The 13458-nt window shown below is 36.1% G+C and overlaps 3 protein-coding genes and 1 pseudogene across 42 annotated transcripts in view; all 4 read right to left on the bottom strand.

The window, feature by feature from the left end:
• Positions 1–9445, bottom strand: LOC127356148 (immunoglobulin lambda-1 light chain-like). 2 transcript variants are annotated; one of them, XM_051387676.1, is made up of 4 exons: positions 9283–9445; positions 8861–9190; positions 1179–1208; positions 1–531 (listed from the first exon to the last, which is right to left on the bottom strand). In XM_051387676.1, exons 1-4 carry the CDS (start codon positions 9320–9322, stop codon positions 200–202), a joined length of 732 nt encoding a protein of 243 aa, XP_051243636.1. In that variant the 5' UTR covers positions 9323–9445; the 3' UTR covers positions 1–199. The 2 variants fall into 2 exon arrangements, with proteins under 2 accessions (XP_051243636.1, XP_051243637.1); XM_051387677.1 differs by lacking the exons at positions 8861–9190; positions 9283–9445 and adding exons at positions 1538–1867; positions 1953–2049.
• The window catches only part of LOC127356143 (immunoglobulin lambda-1 light chain-like), a 15735-nt pseudogene continuing 2277 nt past the window's right edge, over positions 1–13458 (bottom strand).
• LOC127356149 (immunoglobulin lambda-1 light chain-like) overlaps positions 2919–13458 on the bottom strand; it is a 16287-nt gene continuing 5747 nt past the window's right edge. The window contains exons 1-4 of one of the 3 annotated variants that reach the window (XM_051387680.1): positions 6004–6139; positions 5589–5918; positions 4420–4449; positions 2919–3449 (exon numbers count right to left, since the gene is read on the bottom strand). In XM_051387680.1, coding sequence (XP_051243640.1) covers positions 3127–3449; positions 4420–4449; positions 5589–5918; positions 6004–6043 — 723 coding nt within the window. In that variant the 5' untranslated portion in view covers positions 6044–6139 and the 3' untranslated portion in view covers positions 2919–3126. Of the gene's footprint in view, positions 3450–4419; positions 4453–5588; positions 5919–6003; positions 6140–13458 lie in introns of those variants that run through there. The other 2 variants (XM_051387678.1, XM_051387679.1) reach the window with 2 other exon arrangements.
• The window catches only part of LOC127356144 (immunoglobulin lambda-1 light chain-like), a 33609-nt gene continuing 30426 nt past the window's right edge, over positions 10276–13458 (bottom strand). For all 37 annotated transcript variants that reach the window (XR_007881943.1, XR_007881941.1, XR_007881940.1 and 34 more), the window contains one exon: positions 10276–10352. The gene's annotated coding sequence lies outside the window, so the exon portion shown is untranslated. The remainder of the gene's footprint in view (positions 10353–13458) is intronic.

The raw sequence follows: 13458 nt of genomic DNA on the forward strand, positions 1-13458 counted from the left end.
TTTTGACACAATGCTTTTTTATTGAATATGTCTTGATACATTTATCATTTGCAAAGCTGATACAACACCTCCACCTAACTGTCACAACATTTATTACAAGCATGCAGACACATCTTTTCTAACATGTAAACCTTGTAATGAGCAAACAGCACAAACAGTAAAGAAGCAGGTTAGAAATGGTAATTCTGCTCCTCTGCTATTATTCAGTGTGACAGTTTGACTTCTTGATATTTTTCTCTGAAGTCTGGGAGCCCAAAGACACTTTACATGTGTAAACCTTATCCATGTTCCAGTCTGACGCCTGGATGGCCAGATAGCTGCTGATTTGGAAAGTCTGGTCTGGTTTCTGAACAGCGGTGCTGGTAGAGATCCCACTGCTCACTGGACTCCCACCAGACACCCAGCTCACATCTGCAAAACCCTTAGACCCACTGGGCAAAATGGACAGACAGACCAGAGTGGCTGTGTTGGACTGGAGCTCAGCGCTGGACGGAGGGAAGACTGTCAGGACAGGAGGAGAGAGGCTGGAGCCTGAAAATACATGAAGGACATTCATTAAATAACTGGAAATAACGTCACTGGGTAACATTTACTTCATCATTATCTCAAAGGTATTTACTCTTTTTGTGACCCTTAAAGTAAAGTGGATATTTTGAACTAATTGTTACCCAATTACTCATTAATATATTATCTCCCTGTCTGTTCTTTAGTAATTCATCTTCTATTATACAGTCCTCCAGCAGGAATTATTAGAAAAGTTAATAAATCATCATATTTCAAGTCGTCCCTAATTTGTTCCTCACTCGTTTCTTAATGAATGCTTGATGATTCTTAATCGTTAACTAGTGTATAAAATTTGATTGGGAGTTGCTTATTAACTAATGGTTCACAAGCAGTTAGTTCTTAAATTTGTTCCTCCCCTGGCAACCTCACAGTCTGGTATTAAAAATGTCTGTGTTACCAACATACATAATTAGAAAAAAACAAAAACATCAATTTTTAAACAAACTATTAATCACTAACTGAAAAATGTTGAAGAATTCATAAAGTAACCTTCTGTGCCTCACACAATTAAAATGCTTTTAAAAAGCAGTAACAAATATAATGATCATTTTCTGTTTATACAAATTAAAATCAGAGAATCTACCTTGTTATATAATCAGTTAAAAGGAACTTACTTGTCACAATCAGCTTGGTGCCTGGTCCGAATACCACAGTGATTCAGTTTGTATACATGGCTGTACAAAAACCTCCTGACTCTCACTAATGAGGGGAGTGGAACTGAAACATCCTGTTGAGACCAACTTTCACTGTCAACATCTCATTCACTTCATCAGTCTGCTTACATTCAGAGACACTGCTGGACTTGAGGACTGGTTCTGAATCTTCTGTTGCATCCTTTTGTTTTCATGGTTTTGTTAAAAGTTCAAATATCAGCATCAAACTGAGAATAACAAATATGAAAATTCTCTCAGAATTCACAAAAGGTTGTAGAGTGTTTCTGACTGAGGTTTTTGTCACAGTGTGAATCACTGTGATACCTCCTCGTTAGCAGAGCTGTCCCATGTTAGACAATAATAAACAGCAGAGTCTCCTGTCTCTGCCCGCTTAATGATGAACTGGTAATCTATGTTGGATGAGGCTTTAGAGTTGAATCGGGTTGAGGAGAATCCTGTTCCGAAAATTATTGAACCGTCTTTACCCAGAAAACTAACAACATACTGAGGAGTTCCACCAGGAACCTGTTTATACCATCTAACAGCAATTCCATCATCTCTCTCAATGTTGCAGTTTAGAACAACCTCTTGTCCTGTAGAAACTGTGTGGACAGCAGGCGTCTGGGTCAGTACTATCACTGCATCAACATCTGTCAACATACACAGTGAAATACATGAGTGAATGGTTTCTGTGTGAAAATATGGGCTATAAAAGGAATGAGAAGAATATCTTACATGTTAGAGCAGTGATGAGAGTGCAGAGGGTCCCCAGCATGTTGTCAGTGTGTGCTGAGAATGGCCTTGTAACTTGGAAAGTGAGCGTACTGCTGACAGATTAGAGGGTTTGGAGGATGAGGAGAGGAGGTGCTGGAGGAGCAATTTAATACAATACTGAAACTGAGAGTGACTGACAGGAGGAGGAGCTTTGGTTATAAAATAATTTCAGTCTGCATGTGACACTGCTAGATTTCATTCATTTCAAAGCAGCATACTCCTTATAATTCTAACATGTTTTCTGATATTACAGCCTTGTAGGTCTCATATCTGTATGTATGTATTTATTACATTCCATGTTTGTTAAAAAAAGTACACTTTTGAAATTAATGATGTGAGAAAATCAGTTTCACAGTTGTGTATTTTTGCTGTGGCCAGTGGGTAATTAATGGAATTAGTTTAAGGTGCATTTTCAAAATATCAGATAAAGATTGACTGTATCTTAACTTCAGAAATAAAATCTTCATTATATAATATCAAAGTCTGGAAAGTGGATATCCTTTGCAGAATATAGGTCTTGGCTTTGTACATAAGATACACACATTATATGTCACAAAGTGATAGCTGCCCTTGACCTCTTCATTTACATGCAGCTGTAAGGTGCATCCTGGGGAGGAAGAGAGGGAGGAGTAGAGAGATGATGCTTCATTGACGGAGGATGAAAACTCAGTTTCATTTTCTCATTTTATTTGATTTTTCTAAAGTCTGAACTACTGCAAGCAACTAAAAGCAGGCAATGTAATATTAATCTTTCTGTTGTGCTTTTCTTGTAAATTAACATCTAATAATAATGTAGCTTTCAGAATTTAAATATAGACATTCAAGTAATAATTATAAATATATCTGTAACTTGGTAAAGGTTACAATATTGTGTAGAACATTATTGTTTCAAATTATGTTTTAAATAAAACAAATAAATAGAAAAACTTTTTGTTCACAGTTTTTTGTATTTTTTTATTGAATGAATCTTGAAAAATGCAGCAGTTGCAAAGCTGATACAACACCTCCACCTAACTGTCACAACATTTATTACAAGCATGCAGACACATCTTTTCTAACATGTAAACCTTGTAATGAGCAAACAGCACAAACAGTAAAGAAGCAGATTAGAAATGGTCATTCTGCTCCTCTGCTATTATTCAGTGGGACAGTTTGACTTCTTGATATTTTTCTCTGAAGTCTGGGAGCCCAAAGACACTTTACATGTGTAAACCTTATCCATGTTCCAGTCTGACGTCTGGATGGCCAGAGAGCTGCTGATTTGGAAAGTCTGGTCTGGTTTCTGAACAGCGTTGCTGGTAGAGATCCCACTGCTCACTGGACTCCCACCAGACACCCAGCTCACATCTGCAAAAGGCACAGACTGACTGGACAGACAGACTAGAGTGGCTGTGTTGGACTGGAGCTCAGCGCTGGATGGAGGGAAGACTGTCAGGACAGGAGGAGGGAAGCTGGAGCCTGAAAATACATGAAGGACATTCATTAAAATAACTAGAAAGTAAATCATTGAGTAACATTTACAATAAAGGACAGATAATTCTGAGTAGTTACAAGGCCAACAAATTAGGAATTAATGAGGAACTACTAAAGAACAAATAGTCACTAATTAATAACTTATCAAATTTGAGCCAATGTTTAGTTAATTCAGAAACATGTGAGGAACAAATTACTATATTATATTATATCCTATGTAAATGAATTACTGTTTCTGTGCACCCCAAGTAAAGTAATACATAATACTCCGTAGTTAGGTTACTAACTAAGTAAAGTGTATATTTACTAATTAATTATTTCCCAATGAGTCATTAATATATTATCTCCCACTCTGTTCTTTTGTAATTCATCATTATATACATACATATATATAAATTGTTAGAGCAGTAATTATTAACGATTATTCAATTATCAAATAATTCCTAACATGTTCCTCACTAACTTGTTAATAAAGTAATCATTATATAATAATTAGCTAATCTACACATTTGGATAAGGAGTTGCTTAATAACTATTGCTTCACAAGCAGTTAAAAACATATTTTTTTAGAGCAAACAAAATATGCTGTTGGATAGTCACCTTCTGTGACTTACAAAATTATATTTGAATTCTGAGTGTGCTGATTCTCAGCAGTGTAGTTCTGATATTATAGTGCTATCATAATAGATTATGTAACAGGGCTAGAATTGTTTTGTAATTTTGAAGTTCGTCACAAGTTATGAAAATAACTTTTTATAAAACATTTGAAAAACTTTCAGTTTTCTTCCAAAACAGCTTGGTATGAAAGCTGAGAAAACAACATCAACCCTATAATGATTTAATAATGTATTAAATGTTTTAAAAACATAGTAACAAATATATTATTAATTTTCTATTCGTACAAATTACAATCAGAAAATCTGTCCTGTTTTACAATCAGTTAAAAGGTACTTACTTGTCACAATCAGCTTGGTGCCTGGTCCGAATGCCACAGTGATTCAGTTTGTATACATGGCTGTACAAAAACCTCCTGACTCTCACTAATGAGGGGAGTGGAACTGAAACATCCTGTTGAGACCAACTTTCACTGTCAACATCTCATTCACTTCATCAGTCAGCTTACATTCAGAGACACTGCTGGACTTGAGGACTGGTTCTGAATCTTCTGTTGCATCCTTTTGTTTTCATGGTGGAGATGTTAAAAGTCCGGATATCATCAGTGAATTCAGTCAAATGTTCATGATGAAACTGTTCTCCTTTAAAGCGCATCAGTCACCAATGCAGATAAACTTGCATAGTTGTTATTGACTACAGGGATGGCATTAGAGTCATTTTATGTTCAACTTGTTGCAGCTAAAAGTTGTCTTCAAACAATTAAATTTAATTTTGTAATAACACATAATTATTTACTTTATTTTTTGTTGACATCGTTGGATGTGCCACCAACCCCACTGCCTTACGTGTAAATATATTATATCATTTATTTGCTTCTTTTCTTATGACCTCATTAAGTACTAACTCTCCACTTTTTCACAAACTGGACTACAAACTTTATTAAAATACAGAAATGAATTTAAAGCTTTGTGATCACACCAAATAGAAAAAGAAAGACATATGTCATATTTTGTATGTTTTATGGCCAATACAGGAACAGCTTTATATTCCTTTTGTCTTCGAGAACATCATTGAAAGAAATGTACAGTATGTGATGCCTCATTGTGATGTATCTGATGTTTGTGGTCATTTAAACCCCAAAGCCATCAAACTCCCAGTTAGACCACAAACAGAAGTAATTCATCACATATATTTGATCCCAAGCTGAAGAATGAATCTTTATGCTTATCTTTGTTTATCTCTCATTGGTGTTTTTCACTGTGCAAGTTAAGAGAACTAAAAGGAAAGCAGAAAACAACAAACACTGAATGAATTACTTCTTAATGTTCAGTGGTGGAAGTTAACATGTATGTAAAATTAATCTTTTAAGATTAGATTGTGGAAATTGTTTTTTAGTCATTTTTAAATCCTTATGTAGGGTAGTTATAGAGAGCATTAGTTGATGTGTCAGAAACTCAAAAAGCAGAAGTATTCAGTGAGGAGGTTTTTGTCACAGTGTGAATCACTGTGATACGTAATCCTTAGCAGAGTTGTCCCATGTTAGACAGTAATAGACAGCAGAGTCTCCTGTCTCTGCCCTCTTAATGATGAACTGGTAATCTATGTTTGATGAGGATTTAGAGTTGAATCGGTCTGAGGAGAATCCTGTTCCAAAGGAGAGTGAACTGCCAGAATAGTGAAATCTCAGAACATACTGAGGAGCTCCACCAGGAACCTGTTTATACCAACTGACATAATAACCATCATATCTCTCAATGTTGCAGTTGAGAACAACCTCTTGTCCTGTAGAAACTGTGTGGACAGCAGGCGTCTGGGTCAGCACTATCACTGCATCAACATCTGTCGACATACACAGAGAAATACATGAGTGAAAGGTTTGTGTGTGAAAATATGGGCTATAAAAGGAATGAGAAGAATATCTTACATGTTAGAGCAGTGATGAGAGTGCAGAGGGTCCCCAGCATGTTGTCAGTGTGTGGTGTAAACGTCCCTTACTGTCCAGCTGAGAGGTGAGCAGGGTTGGAGTGTGAGGAGAAGAGAGACTGAAGCTTATAAAGACACTGAGGAGAGGAGAAGTGGAGGAGGAGGAGTTTCAACACTCAACACTGTTCTCATTCATTAATAAATGTATGTGTTTCACATCATATCCACAAATCAGTGTGTTTGTCATTGTTCCTGATGTAACTGGAGGCCTGCCGATGTCCTTTTATCAGTGTGAATGATCTCAGTGGTGGTACAAATGTTCTTTTTAAAGTGTTCTTCTGTTTCATGTTTCAAGAAATAGTAAATATAATCACATACTAAATACATCTTCATTAGTTTTCATGTACATGCTTTCTCACAGCTGTCTGTTACATCAAGTTCAGTAAACATTGTTCAATAATAATCAGATTTTTTCAGATTCTCTTTCAGTCATTAATCAACAAAATCATGCATGGGAGGTTTTGCATAACTCATGTGAAATGTCCTGTTTCATAACAAACATTTCTTCACATTGCTTTTAGAAGTCTGCTGATGTCCTTTGAGTATTAAATCCACTTGTGTTATCACATGAATGTTCTCTTTGAACTTTCTGTATTTTTACATTAAGGACTGACCACACTCAAACACTCCTTCATTCATTTATTATTTATGTTAAATCGGACTATGTTGTAAATAGGTCCAGTAAAAAAGAAATCAATAACGAAGACTACCCGGTTTGGTAACACTTTATAATGAGTACACACTATAAAGCATTAGTTAAGCATGAATAAATAATGAATTCATCATTTATAACGCATGAATACACATTAGTAGCCTATGTAGTTTATAAACACAGTTAAAAATGTTTTATTCATCATTGATAAGCACATTAGTTATGGATTAGTAAATACTGAATCCATCATTTATAAAGCCTGATTCTGCTGTAAATAGTCATTACTATGTGGTTTATAATCACAGTTATAAATGTTTTACTCTTCATTGTACTGTACATTTCTGCATGCACTTGCACATCCACTATTCAGACATGTATTAATGATTAGTGACTGTGTTAGCAGATGTTCTATAAAACTCACAACAAATTCATTTTCTACTGATGGCCTATAAACAGTTATTAATGCAGGAATTCACAGTTACAAAGCACTTACTACTCGTTAATTAAGTATTTTGTGCGAGCTCATCTAAAGTGAGCACTATCTATGGCTTATTAAGCATTTACAAATGAGATATAAAGGCTGACAATGACTCCAGACTCACGAAATGTTCAGTTATCTTAACAGACGAAGGAGAGACACAACACAAAGGGATATAGAACATATTGTATTGATATTTACTGCAACTTCCCAACATATTGTATGGAGACGAACAAGGGTGGTTTATGAAGACATGCTATTGTTGTGATCTTATCTGTTTGGGACGTGTACGTTGAGCTCCCGCTCTCAGCACGTCATCAACGTGATGTTACGTCATATTTACGTTAACTCTCAGAGGTTTCTGACAGTGCAGCCAAGGGGAGCATGGAGAAGCACATTGGAGTCGGCGGCCGTCAGCGGCTCTAGTGGGAGAGTATGTGTCTTTGTTTGGTAGCACACATTATGGTTGAAAGCTAAATTTAGCTTGTCAGCAGCTGCAGGTGTTTGCCCTCGCTCCCCGACTAACGTTACTAACGTTACTAACGTTACCGACCCGCCCGCGGTGGCTAAGCCGACCTAGTCTAGTCTCGTCTAGCCGGGCGAGGTGAGCGCCTAGCAGCGGCGGGTCGGTACCGGTCGGCACCTGAAGCTACTGACAAGCTAACGTTAGCTTTCAACCTGTGTTTATAAACTACATACTAATGTGTATTCATGCGTTATAAATGATGAATTCATTATTTATTCATGCTTAACTAATGCTTTATAGTGTGTACTCATTATAAAGTGTTACCCATGGTTTAAATGCAAATGTTTAAGTTCTCAATTATCAATATCAAAGCTATGATGTTGAGTGTTTATCCAGTTTGTTCAGATGAATCCTGATGGATAGTGAAAGTCATATTTTTGTTGTTCCTGTTGTTATTGGAATCCTTCCTCATATTATTTTCATCAAAATTATTACTCTTTCTATAAATTGTTTGTCTTTTAAACAAGCTGTGTTATTAGCAAGAAATTAACTTGATATGATCACCTGCTGAATATTATTTTATCCATGAGTTTTTGTTTGTTTATTACAGTATACGAGAACAGTAATAAGCAGGGTATAGAGTTCATGAAGCTGTTTATTTCTCGTCTCAGTTCATTTTCTCTCACTGAAGAGTCACTATATTCAATATGACATATTGTCAGGTGAATGAAACATCTTCATCTGGTTGTGTTTTAGCTGTACATGAAATCACTTTTAGTTTTTGTAACATTTGGTTGCCAGATGATCTTTGAACGTGGTTATGAAACAAAATGCAACTACAGTTTTAATACAAGTAATAATCATCACTACAGCAGAGGATTTATATCAAGAATGATTTTTTACATTTCCTAAAGTTGGATCAGGAAATGAGACACATTTTCTTTAACTTAATTCATTCATGATGAGTGACAAGAGACATGTATAGCATGTACGCATTGCGTAATGTATGTAACTACCACTAGGAAGGATCTATGTGAGAATCCAATGAAAGAGTTTAAAGTTTAAAGATATGTTTTTATGTATAAGTGGGAAAGTTACAGAAAACATTAGCTGGATGTTTCACTCCCAGTAAAGATGTGTCAGAGACTCAAAAAGCAGAAGTGTTCAGTGAGGAGGTTTTTGTCACAGTGTAAATCACTGTGATACGAACTCACTGACAGAGCTGTCCCATGTTTTACAGTAATAGACTGCTGAGTCTCCCTCCTCCACATTGTTGATGATCAAACGATAATCTGATTGTGACTGATGAGTAGAGGTGAACTTTGGAGAGGAGAAACCAGAACCATAGCTTGGGGAGCTATGACTGTGATAAAACCTCAACACATACTGAGGAACTCCTCCTGGAATCTGCTTGTACCAGTGAGCATAAGTGTTAGTAACAGTCCCCAGGTTACAGTCCATGGTGGCTGTCTCTCCTTTCCTCAGCGTCACAACAGGAGGCTTCTGTGTCACCACCGTCACACCACTCACACCTGGAAACAACAAGATGACATGGAGTCAAGAGAAACACACAGACTGATGAATCCAACATGAGCTCAAAGCTGCAGTAAGTCAGCCTCCTTACATGTTAGAGCAGTGATGAGAGTGCAGAGGGTCCCCAGCATGTTGTCAGTGTGTGCTGAGAATGGCCTTGTAACTTGGAAAGTGAGCGTACTGCTGACAGATTAGAGGGTTTGGAGGATGAGGAGAGGAGGTGCTGGAGGAGCAATTTAATACAACACTGAAACTGAGAGTGACTGACAGGAGGAGGAGCTTTGGAAATAAAATACTTTCAGTCTGCTTATGACACTGCTAGATTTCACTCATTTCAAAGCAGCATACTCCTTATAATATGTTTTCTGACATTACTGATTTGTTGGTCTCATATCTGTGCAGATAATTGTATGTATGTATTTATTACATTCCATGTTTGTTTATAAAAGTAACGTTATGAAATTAATGATGTGAGAAAATCAGTTTCAGAGTTGTGTATTTTTGCTGTGTCCAGTTGTTAATTAATGGAATTAGTTTAAGGTGTATTTTCAAAATATCAGATAAAGATTTACTGCAACTTAACTTCAGAATTAAAAACACCATTATATAATATCCAAGTCTGGAAAGTGGATATCCTTTGCAGAATATAGGTCTTGGCTCTGTAGATAAGATACACACATTATATGTCACAAAGTGATAGCTGCCCCTTGACCTCTTCATTTACATGCAGCTATAAATAAGGAGAGGAGGCCTGCAGGTGCATCCTGGGGAGGAAGAGAGGGAGGAGTAGAGAGGTGATGCTTCACTGAAGGAGGATGAGAACTCAGTTTCATTTTCTCATTTTATCAGATTTTTCTAAACTCTGAACTACTGCAAGCAACTAAAAGCAGGCAACGTACTATTAATCTCTCTGTTGTTCTTTTATTGTAAATTAACATCTAATAATAATGTAGTTTTCAGAATTTAAATATACACATTCAAGTAAGAATTATAAATATATCTGTAATTTGGTAAAGGTTACAATATTGTGTAGAACATTATTGTTTCAAATTATGTTTTCAATAAATCAAATAAATAGAAAAAATTTTTGTTCACAGTTTTTTGTATTTTTTTATTGAATGAATCTTGAAAAATGCAGCAGTTGCAAAGCTGATACAACACCTCCACCTAACTGTCACAACATTTATTACAAGCATGCAGACATCTTTTCTAACATGTAAACCTTGTAATGAGCAAACAGCACAAACAGTAAAGAAGCAGGTTAGAAACGGTCATTCTGCTCCTCTACTATTATTCAGCGGGACAGTTTGACTTCTTGATGTTTTTCTCTGAAGTCTGGGAGCCCAAAGACACTTTACATGTGTAAACCTTATCCATGTTCCAGTCTGACGTCTGGATGGCCAGATAGCTGCTGATTTGGAAAGTCTGGTCTGGTTTCTGAACAGCGGTGCTGGTAGAGATCCCACTGCTCACTAGACTCCCACCAGACACCCAGCTCACATCTGCAAAACCCTTAGACCCACTGGGCAAAATGGACAGACAGACTAGAGTGGCTGTGTTGGACTGGAGCTCAGCGCTGGACGGAGGGAAGACTGTCAGGACAGGGAGGAGAGAGGCTGGAGCCTGAAAATACATGAAGGACATTCATTAAAATAACCTTAAAGCAAATCATTGAGCAAAATTAAAAATAAAGGACAGATAATTCTGAGTAGTTACAAGGCCAACAAATTAGGAATTAATGAGGAACTACTAAAGAACAAATAGTCACTAATTAATAACTCTTCAAATTTGAGCCAATGATGAGTTAATTCAGAAACATGTGAGGAACAAATTACTATATTATATTATATCCTATGTAAATGAATTACTGTTTCTGTGCACCCCAAGTAAAGTAATACATAATACTGCGTAGTTAGGTTACTAATGTAATTCATCATTATATACATACATATATATAAATTGTTAGAGCAGTAATTATTAACGATTATTCAATTATCAAATCATTCCTAACATGTTCCTCACTAACTTGTTAATAAAGTAATCATTATATAATAATTAGCTAATCTACACATTTGGATAAGGAGTTGCTTAATAACTATTGCTTCATAAGCAGTTAAAAACATTTTTTAGAGCAAACAAAATATGCTGTTGGATAGTCACCTTCTGTGACTTACAAAATGATATTTGAATACTGAGTGTGCTGATTCTCAGCAGTGTAGTTCTGATATTATAATGCTATCATAATAGATTATGTAACAGGGCTAGAATTGTTTTGTAATTTTGAAGTTCGTCACAAGTTATGAAAATAACTGTACTGAACTTTTTATAAAACATTTGAAAAACTTACAGTTTTCTTCCAAAACAGCTTGGTTTGAAAGCTGAGAAAACAACATCAACCCTATAATGATTTAATAATGTATTAAATGCTTTGAAAACATAGTAACAAATATAATATTAATTTTCTATTCGTACAAATTACAATCAGAAAATCTGTCCTTTTTTATAATCAGTTAAAAGGAACTTACTTGTCACAATCAGCTTGGTGCCTTGTCCGAATACCACAGTGATTCAGTTTGTATACATGGCTGTACAAAAACCTCCTGACTCTCACTAATGAGGGGAGTGGAACTGAAACATCCTGTTGAGACCAACTTTCACTGTCAACATCTCATTCACTTCATCAGTCTGCTTACATTCAGAAACACTGCTGGACTTGAGGACTGGTTCTGAATCTTCTGTTGCATCCTTTTGTTTTCATGGTTCTGTTAAAAGTTCAGTTATCAGAATCAAACTGAGAATAACAAATGTGAAAATGTTCTCAGAATTCATAAACGTTGCAGGGAGTTTCTCATTGAGGTTTTTGTCACATTGTGAATCACGGTGATACAGCTGCAGCAGCAGAGTATTCCCATGTATCACAGTAATAGACGGCAGAGTCTCCTGTCTCTGCCCGCTTAATGATGAACTGGTAATCTATGTTTGATGAGGCTTTAGAGTTGAATCGGTCTGAGGAGAATCCTGTTCCAAAGGAAATTGAACTGCTAGAATAGTGAAATCTCAGAACATGCTGAGGAGTTCCACCAGGAACCTGTTTATACCAAGTGATATAACTGCGATCATATCTCTCAATGTTGCAGTTGAGAACAACCTCTTGTCCTGTAGAAACTGTGTGGACAGCAGGCGTCTGGGTCAGCACTATCACTGCATCAACATCTGTCAACATACACAGACAAATACATGAGTGAAAGGTTTCTGTGTGAAAATATGGGCTATAAAAGCAATGAGTATAATATCTTACATGTTAGAGCAGTAATGAGAGTGCAGAGGGTCCGCAGCATGTTGTCAGTGTGTGGTGTAAACGTCCCTTACTGTCCAGCTGAGAGGTGAGCAGGGTTGGAGTGTGAGGAGAAGAGAGACTGAAGCTTATAAAGACACTGAGGAGAGGAGAAGTGGAGGAGGAGGAGGAGTTTCAACACTCAACACTGTTTTCATTCATAGATAAATTACATTGTGTTTGTGGTTACACATTGTGTCATTGAATCATTAAATATCAACAATCTTATATTTCTAGGTTATATTTTCAGCTTCATGTTTTTTTTTTTTTTTACAGCTGTATGTTACAGTAGCTATGTGCAATAAATACTGTTCAATATGAATCAGAGTAAACATTACTTAACATGATCTATATTAAGAATGAGTCCTGGTATCAATTTATTGGAACTCATTAATCTGTGAATTTGTGATCTGTCAGCAGATTTTCATTTGGTTGCGTTTTATTTGCACAATGTCTTTGTTTTTTGAATTTTTGGGTGCTAGTTCAACTTTGGGCCTATTAAAGTTTGTAAGTATAATAACCATTACTACATGTGCACCAGAGGATTTACATCAACAAAGATTCTTTATATTATTTGAATTTAGATCAGAAAACAAGAGTGTGTTATATAATAAGTGTTGAAAACTTTAATCTTTTCTTGTGACTACAAGACATTCAATTTACTGTAAACAATGACTTTACAACAATAATGTGCATATCACAGCCAACTGCCAATGAGGTTGTGCTAAATATTTATGTGAAAATCTAGTAAAAAGGGTTTAGAATTTTTACAGTATCATTTTATGACATAAAGTTACAGAAAGCACTGGCTGTTTGCATTCTCCCAGTCAAGATGTGTGAAAGACTCAAAAAGCAGAAGTATTCAGTGAGGAGGTTTTTGTCACAGTGTAAATCACTGTGATACCCACTCATCAACGAGGTGTCCCATGTTTT

Source organism: Dicentrarchus labrax, unplaced genomic scaffold (assembly GCF_905237075.1).
Source record: "Dicentrarchus labrax unplaced genomic scaffold, dlabrax2021, whole genome shotgun sequence".
Lineage (NCBI taxonomy): Eukaryota > Metazoa > Chordata > Actinopteri > Moronidae > Dicentrarchus > Dicentrarchus labrax.

What these genes read in the sequence shown, in the direction of transcription:
- LOC127356148 (XM_051387676.1), bottom strand. Translation starts at nt 9,322, where the DNA reads ATGCTGGGGACCCTCTGCACTCTCATCACTGCTCTAACAT. An exon ending in TCTCATCACTGCTCTAACAT is followed by an intron (nt 9,191 to 9,282) that starts GTAAGGAGGCTG and finishes TGTTGTTTCCAG; the next exon opens with GTGTGAGTGGTGTGACGGTG. An exon ending in CTCTGTCAGTGAGTTCGTAT is followed by an intron (nt 1,209 to 8,860) that starts CACAGTGATTTA and finishes TCACTGTGGTAT; the next exon opens with TCGGACCAGGCACCAAGCTG.